The 19,256-nt window shown below is 44.9% G+C and overlaps 1 protein-coding gene across 2 annotated transcripts in view; it reads right to left on the minus strand.

The window, feature by feature from the left end:
- Positions 1-19,256, minus strand: part of LOC116463644 (CREB-regulated transcription coactivator 3) — a 116,160-nt gene that overhangs the window by 17,002 nt on the left and 79,902 nt on the right. For both annotated transcript variants that reach the window (XM_032146820.2, XM_032146819.2), the window contains exons 7-10: positions 13,391-13,426; positions 9,682-9,767; positions 7,866-7,915; positions 1,693-1,910 (exon numbers count right to left, since the gene is read on the minus strand). In XM_032146820.2, coding sequence (XP_032002711.1) covers positions 1,693-1,910; positions 7,866-7,915; positions 9,682-9,767; positions 13,391-13,426 — 390 coding nt within the window. The remainder of the gene's footprint in view (positions 1-1,692; positions 1,911-7,865; positions 7,916-9,681; positions 9,768-13,390; positions 13,427-19,256) is intronic.

Consider the following 19,256-nt stretch of genomic DNA (forward strand, 5'->3'; position numbering starts at 1 on the left):
TGCACTCCAGCCTGGGCGACACAGCAAGAGTCTAACTCAAAAAGAAAAAAAAAAAAAGAAATACAGAAACCTGACATTGGTTCTGACATGTTCTGGATAAAATAATGCTTTTTTGAGAAGACAACCAGTGACTAAACATAAGATCTTCAGCTTGAAGCAAAGTGTCAAAGGCTGTACTGGAAAATGCCAGCTTCCCTGAGACCCAAAGGAGCTATGTGCTGATGCTGCTTTACTTCTGGGACCCTGGATATCTTCATACATTGAGGATTCACCCAAAAGGTGAATTGCCCAGACTCTGAATCTGGGCATAAAGATTTTGAGAGTTTCTCCTGTGAAGCAAATATCAAATTTCTCCTATGAAGCAAATGTATAAATATCAAAACTGAGACTCAGTCGATGAAAAACTTGCTACTATTAAGGATACTAAAATGACCCAAAACACCCAAAAAACAAAAATAAAGGTGTTCTCTGAAATCAATTCTTCAAACCTAAGATTGTGTTGCACCAGGCAGCATCACTGCAATCATTAGAGAAACTTCCAGGTGACCCCCCTGAAGGGGACCACTCTCATTTGGGTGGTGAGTTCTGATTTGCATGGATGAGTCTCAGAGTGAAAGGCAGCAAACACTCCTTTCACCTGGAGACCATCACTGAGCATCCCTTCCAAATGAAATGCTCCACAGCACAATTCTGGGTAGGACTGTTACGGCCAGGGGCTGTACTGCCCCACTGGGAGTAAGAGGATTATCACCTGCCCTAGACATTGACAAGGGTATGTCAGTGGTGGCTCACACCTGTAATCTCAGCACTTTGGGAGGCCAAGGCGGGCGGATCACTTGAAGTCAGGAGTTCGAGACCAGCCTGGCTAACATGGTGAAACCCTGTCTCTACTAAAAATACAAAAACGATTAGCTAGGCATTGTGACACATGCCTGTAATCCCAGCTACCCTGGAGGCTGAGGCAGGAGAATTGCTTGAACCTGGGAAGCGGAGGTTGCAGCGAGCTGCGATTGTGCCATTGCACTCTAGCCTGGGTGACAGAGTAAGACCCCATCTCAAAAACAAAACAAAAAAAAGAGTATCAGGCTTCAGACAAATGTAGTCATAATTTCAGTATGGGGTCTGAGCTGTGGACAATCAAACCCATAGAGTAACATCCAAGTCCCGTTATAGGTAGCATCTTTGTATAGCTAATGCTGCATCTTTAACTGGAACTGTGGGGGATTTCTACTTCATACACAGATATTAAGTATAAATATTTTCACCATATCCACTGTAAATTTTCTAAAATGCAAAATATTGCCTTTAGAAATCTAACGGAAAATGGGAGGAATCCAGAGAGATGGCCTAAATTATAAACTCTCATATGTTGATGAGAGCCACTAACACTGTTCAGCCAACACAGAGTGGATGCTTATTTCTTGGCTCCCATATCTTATTCCCCAAGTCCCTGGATAGAGGAGTGAGTGAGGATGATAAGGAATGAGGTTCAGCAGAGCTGCCCCAAATTCATCAACCCAGGAGAAACAGAAACATCCAAGAAAAATGTCCGCAGGGTCAGGAGATACAAGAAGGTACATTATCATCTCTGAGATGCAGTCATTCTCATTCAGTGATTCACTGAACAGGCCACATGGGTGGGGACCACTTATGATTAAGCCACCAGGTCACTGCTAAGCAGGAGATACTCACCAGAGGAGCTTCTTATACCCAGGGGGGTCATGGCAGCTGGGATGTTGTTGACACTATTGCCCACACTCATGCTACCAAAGAGGTGGTCAGTGGTGTCCAGGGAAGCTGGCAGCGGCGTCGAGTAGTGGAGGTTAGTTAGATCTGGCAATGACCCTCCAGTGTTCAAGGTCCCCAAAAAGGGTGAGAGGCCTAGGTTTTGACCATTATGTGGAAAAGCACTGAAAAAAGAAAGATTAAGAATGACTTTCTACAATGTATTTGGCTGTTGGGAAACCAAACATGGCTGAAACCTTTTCCTTGTCAAATAAGAGCAGTGGCTACAAAAGACCGAGGTCCTGGTGTGGCCTCTCTGATTCGGAGAACACGGGTGCTCGGCTTAACCTCTCCGAAACACACATCCTCACCGACTACCTGTGCCCACATTACAGGAATACTAGATTAGGGTCTAGAATAATCAAGACCAGATTAGATTATGGATGCAAAAGTATTCTGAAAATTATAAACCACTCTATAAAATGTGAGGCACTGCTCTCTATTTATGTAGTTCTTTTTGCTAGATTTTTAAGTTATCTTTGCTACCAGAAAAAGTATCTCTGAGTAACTAGCTACCTTCCAATATACCTTCCAAGATATATTTTTAAAATTACAGTCTTCATAAACTTTAAAGTGACAAAGAGATGTTGCCATTCATTCATCACAATCTGTAGGCTAGCCACTGTGTGCCAGGCAGCGGGCCGCGTGTTGGTGGCACCATGATGAACAAGCAGGGCGAGTGTGTCCGGGGTCAGGCCTGCTCCTGAAATGTACAGGCCTGGAGCAAGAGTATAAAAGGCCTGCATACCATCTGTTTCAATTTTTAAAAGTTATAAATCAAATGAACAAACCCTTACATGAACTTTGTTCTGTCTATCCTGACATATTATACCTTCATAATAGCCTGCGAGGCCAGATTTACATGTAGAATTCTCAGACTTCTTGGAGTTCTGTGCCAGAATGCACAGGGAGAGACAGCTCGGCCCTCAGTCCACATCCCCTTCTCTTCCCCCTAGTTCTGTTCTGCACTGCAGTTCGCACATAGCTATCCCAGCCTGTGCGGCCAAACTCTGTCCACACCCTGCTGACTCTCTAGCCACCCCCCAGGCCTAGTGGGTGTACACTGGTGGTATGTTCCCTTTGGGAATGAAGCCCTCTCAAGGGCGGGGCCCAGGGAGGGGCCTGCTAGCCAGGTCTGAGGGGACCTTGTTCTTGGAATTCACAGATGGGCAGGAGAGACAGCCTGGGAAAGCAAGTAACTGCAACATGGCAGGAAGAGCGCTATGCTGGGTTTGAGAAGGGGTGCGTGTAACCAGTGCATACAAGTGACATCGAGAGCACAAAAGCAGGAGTTGTCCATGTCAGGATGGGCTGTGGAGGGGACGGGTTTGCTATGGATGTGACACAGTGTGTGCGTGGAATTAAGAGTAGCTGGGCATGGCCGAGGTGTCAGGTGTCAGGGCAGAGGGTGGGGAGGGAGGATGGCAGATGGGGAGGGAGAGGCAGGAGGGAGAGGATGTGCTGTTCAGGAGTCTGGATCAGGGACTGTGGAAAGAGGGAGGCCAGGTTAAGCTGGAGAATGGCATTTCAGAAATGTCACTGCGGTTCCAGTGTGGAGGATGGCCTCCGGAGGCAGAAGCAGAGGCAGGGAGAACCAATCAGAAGGACCGTCTGCAGTGGTCCAGGGGTGACCTAGGAAAAGAGCAGTGAGGGTGAAGCGGAGGAGAATGTGGGAGAAGGTGCCACCAGCTAGGAGCAGGGGGAAGTCATGAATCCTGAGGACACTTCATTCCCTCCTGCACGCATCAGCAGAGCACCTCCCAGGGGCCAGCCACTGGCATCTGGGCTTCAAGAGACTGAGCCATAAGGGATATAACTGGCAACATAATACAATTCAGTAGTGCAGTGATAGAGCCTGGAGGCAGGCCATGTGGAGGGAAGCCCAGCGGCCTGAGGTTTCCTTGGAGGACATCTGAGCTGAGTTTAAAGGCTAAAGAATTCAGGTGATCTAGTTAGGAAAAAGATTTCAGGCAAAGCTCACAGCATGGGCAAAAGCAGGGAGGTGTGAGACCACACAGTGTGCCCTCAGAACTGTGAGGATTCAGACCATGGGAGGGTTGAGTTTAGGAGGGCTGGTTAGTGCTGGGAGATGGAACTGGAAAAGCAGGCAGAGAGCAACCGAGACTGGGACTGATGAGAGGATGACATGACGCCAGTGGAAGGCTGGAAGCGGGGTGGGCAGTGTGGTAGGGGAGAGGTATCAGCTTTTCTTAGGACAGCATGGCTAACAGACTTGGGGAAGGGGTCCTGGGGTGCAAGGAGCAGACCTGGAGGTGGAGAGGCACGCTGTGACTCTGCTGAACGGTCCAGCAGGAGGCCACGAGCGCAGGGAGGGAGAGGCAGGGTGGACTCTAGAGACAGGGAAGTAGGACTCAAGAACAACTCTGGGGCCTTTGGCCTGGGGACTGGTGGAGCCCCTCACTGAGACAGGGGACACTGAAGATGTGAGCAGATTGGGAATGAGGGCAGGGGTATGGATGAGATCACGAATTCTATTTTGGCTTTGAGTTTTTGCTGAATAGGAAGACATGCAGCAGGGATATTTCTCTCTTAGTTACGTACAGGAGGCAACTGACATTCTCAAGTTTCCACTGAATATCAGAGGTGGAAGCCAGGGCATGGTGGGTTGAGGATGGGTAAGCAGTAAGGAACACTTGAGAGTAAGTATGCTTTCAAAACACATGGCTGAGAATTCTGGAAATGAGGGAAAGTTAATTAGCAGAGAAAGGCCTCCACAAATCCAGTGGGAGGAGGGCCAGGGAGTGGTAAAGTGGCCAGCCTGATTAGGAGGGACCCCTGTGTCCCTAGGACTAGAGAAGGGTGGTGACAGGGGAATCAGTGGCAGAAGAGAGCTGAGCACTCACTCCTGCCAGCCTCGCCTCACTTTTCTTGGTAGAAGTAGGACTGGGCGAACTGTGGAGTCTTGGAAAGAAATGAGGCAGCAGGAGAGGTGTCCAACTGGATGGTGAGGAAGAAGGATCATTTTGGTTGTAGAAAAACTGAATATAAATTTTCTTTTTATTTTGTGTTTTTTTTGAGACGGAGTCTTGCTCAGTCACCCAGGCTGGAGTGCAGTGGTGCGATCTTGGCTCACTGCAACCTCTGCCTCCCGGGTTCAAACAATTCTACTGCCTCAGCCTCCCGAGTAGCTGGGATTACAGGCGTGTACTACCATACCCAGTGAATTTTTGTATTTTTAGTAGAGACAGGGTTTCACCATGTTGGTCAGGCTGGTCTCAAACTCCTGACCTCAAGTGATCGGCCTGCCTCAGCCTCCCAAAGTGCTGCGATTACAGGCATGAGCCACTGTGCCTGGCCTGAATTTTGTCCTTTAGATGGCTGGAAGTATGGAACTGTTTATAGGGTTAAAGGTCAAGGACTAGAAAAATAAAATTGAGACCTCAGAGCCCTCAACGTGAGAGCAGATGGGCTTTCTGAGAAGAAAGGTCCATGGGTGATCAGGTGGGAGTGAAGGCAGAGAGAGCAGGGGTGCGGCAGGGAGAAGCGTCCAACAGCACAGAGCAAGGATGGAAAAAATGTGACCACTGTGAACCAGGTCATTAGTAACGTTCACACAATTCCTCTGCAGCTGGGAGAAATACAGGTGGTTCCTTTCCAAATATAGTTACTACCTAATGGAGTCACCACTGATCTAAGGAAAGTAATGCGCCCCCCGGTTCAAGACCCTCTAATGACTCCCATCTTCTCTGCGTCAGATCCAAGCAATACAAGCCTCCTTGAGCTCCAGGCCCACTCCTGCCTTGGGGTCTTTGCACTTGCTGTTCCTGCTGCCTGGAGCCCTCTCCACGTCGCTTCACACTATCAGAAAGGTTTCCTCAATGCCCGCCGGTGGCTGCCTGTCCACCTGCCACAGTTGTGTCTCCTTCAGTGCATTTACCCACACACGACTTTCGCCGTGCTTTGCTTATTTGTTTCTGCCCATCTTGCTCTACTAGATTATTTGCTCCTCGAAAGCAGGAACTTGATCTGTTTTGTTCATTGTTTTACCCAGTGCCACGAATTAGGGGGGCAATAAATATCTGCATGACTGGAAGTCACTGAATGGAATTCTATCTGTAACATAGGAGCAAGAAAGCAACTTTCTCTACCTAAGAAACACCTGCTTTAAAACTCTCCAGGTTGGCCAGGCATGGTGGCTCACACCTGTAATCCCAAGGCAAGTGATCCTTTGGGAGGATCACTTGAGGCCAGGAGTTCAAGACCAACCTGGCCAACACAGCAAGAACCTATCTTTAAAAACAAAACAGGCTGGGCATGGTGGCTCACGCCTGTAATCCTAGCACTTTGGGAGGCCGAGGTGGGTGGATTACCTGAGGTCAGGAGTTCAAGACCAGCCTGGCCAATGTGGTGAAACCCTGTCTTTTCTATAAATAAAAAAATTAGCCAGGTATGGTGGTGCACGTCTGTAATTCCAGCTACTTGGGAGGCTGAGATAGGAGAATCGCTTGAACCTGGGAGGCGGAGGTTGCAGTGAGCCAAGAGCATGCCACTGCACTCCAGCCTGAGTGACAGAGCAATACTCCATCTCAAATAAATAAATACAAACAAAATAAACAACAATAAAAACTCTTGAGGGCTAAAGTACTGCAGCCCAATTCTATAACGTAGGCTTTCAGAGCCTGAAGGTTATTTGATGGTTAAGCCAAAATTGATTCTTGAGGAAAATCTTTTTTTTTTTTTTTTTTCAAATTTCCATTTTACCAGGAAGCCCCTGAACCAGACTAGGTTGAGGGAGATTCCCTTGAGGAGAACCTTGCCCCCTCCATGGGAATGTCCTGCACCTCTCGGCGGCCTGTCTTTTGTTGGGCACGTGTCCTGGCAGGCTTTCCCACTTTCTGAAGCGAACATCAACCCATGGCGCAGCACAGCAAATTACCTGAGTTTATGTTTAACCTGCCAAAAAGAATGTCTGAGCTCCAGGTACTCAGTAGAGAGTGCCTTGAATGTGCTGCTGTGAAATACTCACAGGAAGCTCTGTTGGGGGAAATCACATTCAATGATTGCTTGAAGTGGATTGAGTTCACCCACTGACCCACTGGTGATTGTATGTACTAAGTCAGATCATGCAAGAATCCCATTTCCAAACCACATTATTTTGGCCCTGCAGCCTTGCTGTTTCTCAATTGGCTTCGGTTCCAAGTGGTGGGACTGCTCTCACGAACACTATGATAAACAGCCCCAGGAAGCCTTCTTGGGGCTCTCTCAGGACACAGCCCATCGAGTTCCAAGGGGTCCTCTCTGTGAACCTCCCCAGCAGCTGTCTGTACCATCCCACGTAGCACACCAGCCGGCCCTCCCAAGGCAGTTTCTGTTAAGGCAAGGGCCTCATTATCTCTTTCATCTCCCCGTTCTCTCTTAGACTCAACTTCCTCATGAACTTCCTTTTTCATTTGCTTGTACTATATATATATTTTTGTAAGTTGTCTCAAACCTTTTAGGGAGTGAAGTTACATACTATTAAATCCACTAACAAATTAATGGTTTCATAGAAACTTTTTTGTATTGCAAATGGAAAATATATTTATCTTCCATTTATGTTTTTAAATTGTGGTAAAATAAATATACCATAAAATTTACCATTTTAACCATTTCTATGTGTACAGTTCAGTGACATTAAGTACATTCACAGAAACTCTCTAAATTAACTTCTGTGCCATCAAGCTGCCAGGTGAACTGATGCTTCCCTTTTCCCCTGGCCAGGATGTCACTGATGCCCACAGCCTGACACAGCTCGGGGCTGGTAGGCTCCTCTCGATTCCTGCACGTTTCTGCTTCTGACGCTGCTTCTACCCAGAGAGTTGTGTATTTACCAAGAGTCAGTTGTGTGATTCTCAAACATACTTATGTAAGTTTTGTTATTATAGTTATGTAATTTAATTAAACAGATGAAATATGAGTATCAAAAGAGAGTGGCTGTTTTTATGAAAATGCAGTTGACTTTCAATTTATGCATAGCAAGTTACGTTTCTGAGAGTTCTGTAACAAAGCAGTGAGACTTTCCTTTTGGGAAGAACCTTCAGGATAGTCCCTGAAACACGAACAGAAAGAATATTACTTACTTGCCACCTCCAACATCACAGGATCGAGGGCGTCCTGACAGGGACTGAATCTGAGAAGAGACAATGAAAGTTGGGCTTACTCACTGTAAAGCCAAATTCAAGTTTTTGAAAAGTGTCTTCGTAAGGATCTTGAGGCTCTAGTGGGCGCAAGTGAGAGCTCGCGTGTCAACAGAGTCCTCACAGAGCAGCCTTTTAGGTTTTGGCATGACTTTTTTAAACTCAAACTTCCAGGCCTAAGGGAGGCATAATATTAATACATTTTCTTAATTTGATGCCTTATCAATTTACCTTCTGGATTAATATTAAAAAACCAATGTTTTACACATAGAGCTTTTAACGGAGTTTCGCTCTTGTCGTCCAGGCTGGGGTGCAGTGGCACGATCTCAGCTAACTGCAACCTCCGCTTCCTGGGTTCAAGCAATTCTTCTGCCTCAGCCTCCCGAGTAGCTGGGATCACAGGCATGCATCACCACACTCGGCTAACTTTTGTATTTTTAGTAGAGACGGGGTTTCACCATGTTGGCCAGGCTGGTCTCAAACTCCCGACCTCAGGTGATCCACTCGCCCCGACCTCCCAAAGTGCTGGGATTACAGGCATGAGCCACTGGGTCTGGACGACATAGAGCTTTTAAATAAACATTTATTTTTCCAATTGGCTTGAGAGGAGATGAAATAAAAGAAAAAAACAGGGTGAAAAAAGAAATGAATGTCAGAAGAAAATAAGCTATTTCAACTAGAATATAAGCTCCAGATGGACAGGAATGAGTATTACAAATCCACAAGAACCAAGGGAGATGAACATCCCTTTCCAGAGACCAGTCCCTGGTACTCAGGGAGGAGGCATACCACTGCCCTCTTTGGTGGAGAAGACGTAGTTGTCCTCTGATAAAAGCCTCCACAACCACATGTGCCTCTCACAGCCAAAAGACATAGTGTGGTTGCTTCTCCTGTGTTTAAATATGTAAATTTTAAATCATATCTCTTTTTTACTTCCCAAATGATTAAACATCAAATACATCTTGCTTTTACAAAAAACCTTTTAAGACAACTAATGCTAATGGTGACTCTGGTAGACTTGGCAGAAGAAAATGGAACTGGGCCAAAGGGATCCTAAACAGGTGGGGACAGTTAAGTACACAGGCAATACAAGCAATTGCAATAGAGCATCCTCAAGGGCTGGAACAGATTAACTGTTTTCTTTCAAAGTCAACACAGCTTCCCTCTGGGAAGAAAGGCCAAGGCAAGTACCGTGGGACCTCCCCTTTCTTCCACAGTGGATGAGGTTTACAGAGAGCCGAGGTGGAGGTCAGCTAGCACAATTTTAGATACAAATTCTCAAAGGTGCATGGAAATCACAGTCAAACAGATGACTTGTCTACTGACTCTTGGAGGACTCAGGTCAAATGTCCTTGATTTAAAAAGAGCTATCTGGTATACCAGTAATTCTGGACAGAAGCTGGAGACTGGTATAAAGTGCTGGCTAAAAAAACAGAAAAATCTGCCTATGACTTACAACCAGGTTTCAGAGCTTTTAGCAAAACAAATAAGATATGGAGGACTTAGCAGGGTTTTTTTTTTAAATAAGTCAATTCATATGAAACTTAGGAAGCCAAGAGATCAATGTACTAATTCATTGACACAAGTGCGATAATTTTTACTTGAAACGTCCTTCCCTTGTATATTCTTATCTCTGTTCTCAGACAAATCTTCTCCTTTTCCCCCAGTTCCTCTTGTTTTCACCTCTGCAGGATTTTTCGATGACCTCTAAGTACAAACATTCAGTGACAACAAACATAGCTGAGTACTGTTCACCCACCTCCTTGGTCTCCCACAGTTGTTTTGGCAGTGGCTTCGGAACATTTAACAGATTCTCTTCTTTCAATGGGCCAGGGAAAGATGCTACTAAAGGCAAAAAAAAAAAAGCAGCACAGTCATTGCATGAGAAGGCAGGAATCCAGGCCGGGCACAGTGGCTCACGCCTATAATCCTAGCACTTTATGTGGCTGAGGCAGGAGGATCGCTTGAGCCCAGGAGTTTGAGAAAAGCCTGGGCAACATAGTGAGACCCCGTCTCTACAAAAAATTTAAAAATTAGCTGGGCGTGGTGGCTCACACCTGTAGTCCCAGCTACTCGGGAGGCTGAGGTGGGAGGTCTCTTTGAGCCTGAGAAGCTGAGGCTGCACTGAGCCATGACGGTGCCACTGCACTCCAGGCTGGGCAACAGAACAAGACCCTATCTCAAAAAAACAAAAACAACAACAAAAAAAGAAAGCATCCATCCTACCTATCTTTGGCTGAACAAATTATCTTTGTAAAAACTGATTTAACAAATAAGATGTTTGACTTATTTAACACACAAAAATGACTTATTTATCGACCGTCTACTAGGGAAGGCACTTGGGGCACTCCTGTGGGAGTTGCAGAAATGAGTAAGACATGGATTCAACCTTTCACGAGTAATCTAGTCAGTGGATAAGGGCAACACATAAATAACAATCACTGAAGGAAGAAACGAGTGGAAGCCCGAGAGAGCCGAGGGTACGATGCTGCTGAGAGGTGAAGTGCAGAAGAGGAAGAGGCCAGGAGGGCTTTGGAGCTGGCCATTGGGGGGAGCCCTTTAGAGACACAGGAGAAGGGAATTCCAAGAGAGGGGAAGGTAAGAGTGGAGCAACTCTTTTCAACTGGAGTGTAGGCTGAGTCAAGGGAATGGTAGGAAGTAAAATGTAGACGATTGAGGCCAGGGCAGGGGCGCTCTGCAGGCTTGGCAAAGGAGAGAATGGAAGAAGAGGGATGAGGAGAGAACCCGCAACAATGATGAAATGGAGAAAGTATGGAGAAGAGGAGTATTAGCTGGAAGACATGGTGGCAGTGAAGCTCCTTGGTTGTGGGATGGAAGTGGGGAACAAAGAGGAACCAACAACCAAGAGGATCTGAGGCTGGGCAGCTGCCGGAACTGCTTTTGGCTCTTTAATGCTATGAAACAAACTGTGTAAAGGGACCATTCTAGGGCTTTCCACTTTAACTCTCTCAGTCGTGCCAGGTAAAACAAGAATGCTGGGTCACAGAACAAGTAAATACTTTTTGTTCTCAGAAAGAGACCAGAAAACAAGGGCCAGCCCTCAGGAGTTAAGTGATCTGATGTCAGGAAGGGGATTCCAAGTTAGGGGCACCGGTGACTACTCAGAACCAGGAATGCTGTTGAGTTCCAGTGGCCACAGAAGTTCCAGTGTCTGTCATGACTATCCTGTCTTAGCCCCACACAAGATGGCCGGGTACCCAAGAATAACGGACCCCAGAAAGAAGTCACGTGAAACAGGGCCCAAACTTTCCTAGTAAATTTTGAGAAAAGAGTTTGAAACAAAAACTCTAAAATAAGTTTATCTTGTATTTAATAAAACTGATGATATAAATGCAGTTGTGGACTTCTAGAATGAATTAAGTATGGGTAGGGGTCTAACTTATTTGACAGCACAGTAAGGGGAGGATACAATGCTCTTCAGGCAGGTTGCCACTAGGACACCAGTCATTTCTGCTAAACCAGGCCAGGCTGTGTCAGTGTCCCCAGGTGTCTCTCTTAATCCTGATATTCACATCACTCTCTTTTGAAGAGCATATTTTGTCAACATCCTTGTTGATTTTCTTTTCTTCAAATGTTACCTGACTTAATCATTAATATAACCTGCTTCAGAAACGAAGTTCCATGAGGGCAGGGCCTTGGTTTTCTTCTCTACTGGTGGGTGCTTAAAACAGTGTCTGGTAAATGCTGATGCTACAGGTGGCTCTCAGCAAACTAGGGAACAAGGATAATGGGCTTTGAGAGCCTTTATAAACCAATATAATGGGAGATCAAGAATAAAAATTGCCCAGAAAGGCTGGGTGTGGTAGCTCATGCCTATAATCCCCACACTTTGGGAAGCTGAAGTGGGCGGATCGTCTGAGGTCAGGAGTTTGAGACCAGCCTGGCCAACGCGGCAAAACTCCATCTCTACTAAAAATACAAAAAAAAAATTAGCCGGGTGTGGTGGTGGGTGCTTGTAGTCCCAGCTACTCGGGAGGCTGAGGCAGGAGAATCGCTTGAACCCAGGAGGCAGAGGTTTGCAGTGAGCCGAGGTCACGCCACTGCACTCCAGCCTGGCGACAGAGCGAGACTCTGTCTCCAAAAAAAAAAAAAAAATTGCCCTGAAAGGTACTGTCAGATGCTAGGAAAAGTTTGAAGGACTGAGTGAGGTGGCATCACACACAGCTCAAGACTACTTCTCTAAAGAGGTTGGTTATAAGAACATGGTTGGGGCAGACTCCAGTGCCTTAATGGGGACTGTTTTCTTAGAGTTCATTGTTTTTATTCCCTTTTCATGTCCAAGATTTGTTGGGAATTCTTCGAAGCACTGAAGGAATGCAATCAACCTTGAAGCCATTTATTAATTTCTGTTCTAGTGGATTAGATGTTTATTGATGTTTTAACTTTTTGGGATTTTGTTCATGGCCTAAAAGGGCTTGCCCAGAAAAGGAGCATGCAGGATGATGACAGAGAGCTGTGCCTGTTGCAAGATGCTCCTCATTCGTCATGTCCCCCAAGTGTCTCACCTCTGTGACATATAACCTAATTTAGTTTTACTTTTTAGATTATAAAAATTAAATTCCAGATTATAAAGATTTAGAGAAAAGAAAACAGTCCCTGGTACTGAGTAAATAAATGAACTGTGTCCGACCCTCATTTGTCAATGGCTTTGAGTGTCATTTCCATAGATCTCCAACTATGTTTTAATTGGCTTTATGAAACTCAGTATCTTGTGTAAGGTTTGCGTTTTCATTTCACAACCAATTTGCATTTTCCTGGCATTGTTTATTTATATCTGTCAATGAAGGCTTTCTAAATGGGTAGAGACTACTGGAATAACTAATTGTTTAAGTGATCAATTCATTTATTTTATTTATTTTTATTTATTTTTTTTGAGACAGAGTCTCACTCGGTCGCCAGACTGGAGTGCAGTGGCACAATCTCACCTCGCTGTAACCTCTGCCTCCCGTGTTCAAGCAATTCTCCTGCCTCAGCCTCCCGAGTATCTGGGACCACAGGCACATGCCACCATGCCTAGCTAATTTTTGTATTTTTAGTAGAGATGGGGTTTCACCATGTTGGTCAGGCTGGTCTCGAACTCCTGACCTCAAGTGATCCACCTGCCTCAGCCTCCCAAAGTGCTGGGATTACAGGCATGAGCCACTGTGCCAGGCCAATTCATTCATATTTTCATGTGATTACAATTTTTGCTTCCTTGCTCAACCTTGTGACTGTGGGGACCTAGATAAAAAGGAACCTTTGGAATGCAACCACACATTCCCTTTCTCCTGGCCTTGAACATGGCTAGCCTTAATTTTCTAGAGGCCCTCTGAAAAGTAAGCCAGTCAGCAGTTGTCAGCATCTGGGGGAGTCCTGAAAACATGAATATTTATTAGTAAAGCTATTGGAAGGTTATGTCCACTACTCAGCATCCCACTCCGATATAGGTAGGTAAAATCAGTTCATACCTTCCCCATGTCCATTATTCTCACCATCACAGAAACCTAGTGGGAAAGGAAAAAGAAAAAAAAGAAAACACTTTAATGTGGTACTTTCATTTTCATGAATTTATGAATTAGTAACTCTTTATGATTTGAAATAGAATTTTGAAAATTCTAAGGCACTTTTGATACACTGATTTTCATTTAAGGTGCTTTATCATTTATACTAAAAATAGGTATAGCTAATTTGAAACTAAATTTGGTTCCTTTTTTCTTTTCCTTTAAAACTGTCTGTTGAAATTTTCTTACTGTTACTGTCCTGAGAGGAGAACAATTTTTACAAAGCCTGAGAATCTCTATTCAAACCACAAAGTAAAGAAGTATAGATAGAAATTCTCTTCCAAATGCTTCATCATGGGGGTAAGAGCAGGTAAACTCAAAAAGCCTACATCACTGTTTGATACTTACCATGGGTGTCTACAGGAGCAAATCCGACGTTCCATGCTGTATGATATTATATGTATTTCTTACGCAATGAAGTTATTTTAAGAAGAAAATTTATCTGGAGTCTAAGTTAATTTAAAGGGTACATGAGATAGCTATTCACAAAGTTTTAAAACTGTGACTTGGAATAAATTCTGGCTGAATGAAGTATTTTTAATCCATAAATTATACTGCAGATGACAAAGTATAGTATTTCCTATTGCTCTAAGCTAAAACTAAAGAACCGTGCCAAGAATGTAATATCTTAGCATTCCCCTAAGAGCAATCAAATATACCAAATAAGTTTTCAGTACAGAATCAGGATACATTATTAAGTTCTAGGCCTTTAAGTATAGCTTACTTACATTTTAGATGAATTTTTGGCTAAGGTTAACCTATAGGTTAACCTGATTAGTCTATACAATTTAAATGAAATGTCTAATAACCATTCACTCAACCCATATTTAATAAGTCTCTGCATTAAGTGCTAGGTGGGGCGGGGTGATACAGTGTAGGTGAGAAGACAGATCAGGGTAACACGGTAGCACATTCTGTAACACAGGTAGAAGATACAACATTTTAACAGAGCCCGGGGTGGGACCAACAGGAAGAGTCCCCAGGAGTACAAAGAGGTCAGTCAATAAATGAAGCAGACACACAAAGACAGAGTTTCTTTCAGGCCCACAGAACCAGTATCTAAGTAAGTGACTGAAAGCTTTATTTTAGAGCACATAAAGAGCCCTTGGGTGAGCTTGCTAAAATGCAGATTCTTGGGCCCAACCCTCAAAGGTTTTGATTCAGAAGGTGTGAGAATCGGCCAAGGAATCTACATTTTTTTTTTTTTTTTTTTTTTTCTGAGACGGAGTCTCACTTTGTTGCCCAGGCTAGAGTGCAGTGGCGTGATCTTGGCTCACTACAACCTCCACCTCCTGGGTTCAAGCGATTCCCCCGCCTCAGCCTCCCCAGTAGCTGGGATTACAGGCGCGTGCCACCAGGCCCGGCTAATTTTTGTATTTTTTGGTAGAGATGGGGTTTCACCATGATGGCCAGGCTGGTCTCAACCTCCTGACTTCAGGTAATCTGCCTGCCTCAGCCTCCCAAAGTGCTGGGATTACAGGTGTGAGCCATCGCGCCCGGCCTACATTTTTAATCATCATCGTCTCAGGAGACTCTACTGCAGAAGGTCCTTGGCCCATTCTTACTTAATCAGCCATTTAACCCATCTAAAGACAGGCAGTGTGAACAGGCGAACACTGAGGTGCGGAGAGAGAAAAGCTGTGGCTCTACTAGCAGCACCGTCAAAAGGACAGGAGTTGTGGATTCCTGTTTTGGCTTTCCTGAGACCCTCATATTAAGAAAGGGCAGGGAACTTCATTCTGATTACTAAAAAGTTACTATCCTGTTAAAAATTAAACACTAGGTTTTATATAGCAATCTGGTATGGCGTGTTGAAGCATCTCTTCATCATCAAGACACCAGTCACTCAAGGTTTAATTACTAAGGCTGACCTGTCCCTGAAAAATGAGGACTCAACTGAGGTCTACCATGTGAAACTGCCTGAGTGGCTGGCAGACACCCCATGTGACAGCCCCATTAGTGCATGCTGTCCTCAGACTGGAACAGAAGGAAGGCTTCATGGAGGAGGTCACACCTGAGGCGCCATTCATTGAAGGATAATGGTGAAGAAGAGGATAACCAACAGCCAACCTGACTGCTCACTTGCACGTGCCAGGCACTTTACACAGGTGATCTCATGTGATCCCCACAGCAACTCTGTGAGGCAGGCGCTATTATCATCCCCAAGATCACACTGCTAGTAAGTTCTGGAACTAGAACTCTGGCCCGTGTGTCTTTAGAATGTTCATGTCCCTAACTGATTTGCCGTAGTTGTCTAGAAGATCTAGACGACTGGAAGCGAAGCTGAAGGGGATGCCCAGTGTGAGAAGGAGGCGGCGGCAGTGGCGGCGGCAGCAGAGGCGGTGGCAGAGGAGGAGAAGGAGGAGGTGGAAGAGGAGTGGGGGGTGGCTGGGGAAGGATAAGAAGGAGAAGGAAGATGGAAGAGTGTGGCTGCAGCACATGGTGGGAGGACTGGGAGATGGGCTGGACCGAAGGAGGTCATTTGGCAGGATGTAGGGGATGGAAGGTTTCAGTTGGAGAAGTGACGTGATCAGAGCTAAGCTTCAGAGACTGCTCTTGCAACAGAGTAGGAGGTGGATTGAAAGGAGAAAGCCTTAAGGCAGGGAGGCCAACTAGAAAACCAATGCAATAGTCCAAGGCAAACAGGAAGCAAGTAGGATACTGGCAGTGAGGACAGAAAACCAGAGGCAGATTTGAGACATGCTGCTGGGATAAAATGAACAGGACTTGGCTACTGAATGGGCGTGGGGGCATGGGAATGGGAGTAATCAGATGCAACTCTCAGGGTTTGGGCTGCGGTGACCAGAAGGATGGTGGTGGCAATGACTGATACACTGGCACCAAGCTAACATATCATCAAAATATCCAAGCCTGGATTTTTACTACTAAATTAAAAACCCACAAGACAGCACTACAAATAAAGGGTTAAAAAGAAAAAGGAATGAGTTGTGACTGGCTATCTGGAAACAGGACACTAATTTTATCAGTCCCACAGGGATGGGACAGCGATGACCAAGGCTGCATCTGTGTTCCAGGAAACCTCACAGCCTCAGAGCCACCGAGGGCTGGTCTCTTCTAACTAAGGGAACCGAGACCATGTTCCTTCTGTGTGCTCCCATGCCTGGCAAATCTAAAATAACTCCCTACACAGCCTTGATTTGCTAAGTAGAAGAGAAGGCAAGGGGAAGACCCCTTAACCAGTGTCCTAAAGGAGGCCTCTGGTGTTTCAGCCTCCCATTCTGGGCCCTCCTGTCCCCGGGTGACACTCTTTTTGCCCCTCTTCAGATCTGGGATGCTTGTACCTGCCACTGTACCCCCACCCAATCCATGCAATTAACAGGCTTATATCTTTCAAGGTTCTTTGCATTGTAAACCTTCTCCTTAACTCTGCAGGTCAAAGCTTATTGGTAGGTGAAAGGTCACCGGGTCCAAGGCATGCCAAGCCCCCTCCACCCTAAGGAGCTGAGTACTGTGGTCCCCAAAGATGGCAAAATTCTGCATCTACAGCCCTGGATGCAGAGAAGGCAACTATTACGCACTCTTCTCCCCTTAGCTCTAGACTGTTCCCTGAAAGGAAGAGGACCACCCCAGTCCCTCCTCCACATGCCCGGTGATAGGAGGGGTGTTAGGAGACAGTCCTAGGCTATGGGACAGGGCACGTGTCCCAGAGAGTCCTGTGCTTCCCTATCTGCATGTATGTGGGAAATGGTCATTAAGCTGCACATGCTGCCAGGGAAATGGCCAACATTCCCTCTTTATAGATTCTGAGTAATTAAACAAAAAGAGAGAAATTATAAAAATCTTGTTTGGTTCCATAAAAATTTATTTCTGTTATTTACACCAACTGCTTATCATTTATGCCTAATTGTCATGGAACTCAATAGCCAGTATGAAAATTACTCAACATGTATCAGGCTTTGTTTGCTTGTGACACAAATCTCCACTCATGAATGTATCATAGTTTATTGCTCACGTAGTTAAGCCATGAGCAGATGCTCTCATCATCGGCTCACAGCAAAAGCAACAACAATAACAAAAAAGTGTGGATGCATCATTCTGCTCAGGAGAGATTCCCAGGGAAAGAACAGTTATTACTGCTTTGAACATAGAACCCAGTTCTGGGCTTCAATTATATTTTCCCATCACTTTTTAAATCTTTATTTGGTTGGTCCTATAAGAAATACCTTTTTGCAAAGCTAGTTGATATTTTTAAAATCCAAAAGGAAAGAAAATGAAAAACTTTAATGAAACACAGGAGGAAAATACATGAAACTATTTAAAATAGCTCCCACCAACAAATATAATTCTCCAGAAATAATTTCCATCCTTGGAGACTTGAATAATATTTTAAACACTGGCTTTCCCATGTAAACACATCCATATTAGGATGTGTTTCTGAGTTCTGCTATACTTGCAAGGCAACTGCAGAAGCAGGCACACAGTTCAGACATCTGAGTTGGAGGCCAGCCCACCCTCCATGGTTGTCAGATATTGTAGCCCAACAATTTCTAACTGCTGATTTGAAAAGGAGAGACCACCATGATTCTCAAGTCAACGCAGGAACCCTGAACCAGGATTTCTTTCTTTCTTCCTGTTTTTCTCATTGCTCTGTCTACCTGGACCAATGTTTACATTCCTTTGCTTTTCTTATTCCATCCTCACTTACCCCTTCTGACATTTCTCACCTCTTCTCTCAGAGGCTACATCGTTAAGAATGAATACTTCAACTCAGGTAATTGCTTTCTTTAGTTACTTTCTTTTTCTTAGCATGCAAGCCTCAAAAAAATCCTCACTTGAATTACCTGTGATTGCCTTGTTTCTCTAGGCCTTTGGTCCTTTCTAGAGAAGCATAAACTTTGCAGAGGGTCATGTAAATAAAGGAATGGCAGAGGCAGAAATGCAGGAGCTCCAAGGTAAAAATCTGTCTGTCTAGCTGGCTCCCAGTCCATGGAGATTAGGATCCTGCTGTGCTCACAGGTACCCCCACTGATTACAGCCTCAGCTTTTTTAGGCTTTGTTTACATATTCCCATCTCTACCTATCCTGAAACTAAACTAATCCCTCTTCCCACACACCCCACTCCTCTAAGCAGTAAGCAGTGCACCCATATCCAATTCCAACATCAATTCCAACATCACTGCCAACTTTCATATTCCCATGTACAGAAGCACGGGTAGATGTCCCTAACCAATTCTGAAAGCTCTCATAGTTTACAAGCAAACAATCATTTAAGCAAATGTAGTCTTCTCTGAATTGCACCAACAGAACAAATATAGCAACAATTATTATTCAATCCTATCCCTGCTATATACAAAGAAATAAGATCATAAGTGTTCTCCTGGAAGGAACAGAGGCCATTTAGGCTTTAAGTTGTCCAAAAAGCAAAGAAAACCAGAAAAGCTGGTTTCTTGGCTAAAGATTTATTTATTCCTGTTTCAAGAACAAATACACAGCCCTGAAAGTTTCTGGGCAAAAGTCAATCTGCATATGGAATGGATAATTCAAGACCATTGTTCTTTCTAGATTATAAACCCCAGAAAGGCAGGCTTGAAATGTGTCTGAATGACCAGCCTCACTTCACGTACAGGTCAGGTGCCAGCACCGAGAGGGTGTTTTGGCAAATGCTGTGCACATGTGAGCCAGTGTGTGATTCTTCACACTTCTCCATCAGTACGGGCTCCTCTGTCCTGGGCACTGTGCTAGGGGCTGGAGAGAATAAGACCATTAAGATGCTGCCTTCAGGAAATCTACACTGAGCAGAGAAAGAGATGCA

This window comes from Hylobates moloch, unplaced genomic scaffold (assembly GCF_009828535.3).
Source record: "Hylobates moloch isolate HMO894 unplaced genomic scaffold, HMol_V3 SCAFFOLD_47, whole genome shotgun sequence".
NCBI lineage: Eukaryota > Metazoa > Chordata > Mammalia > Primates > Hylobatidae > Hylobates > Hylobates moloch.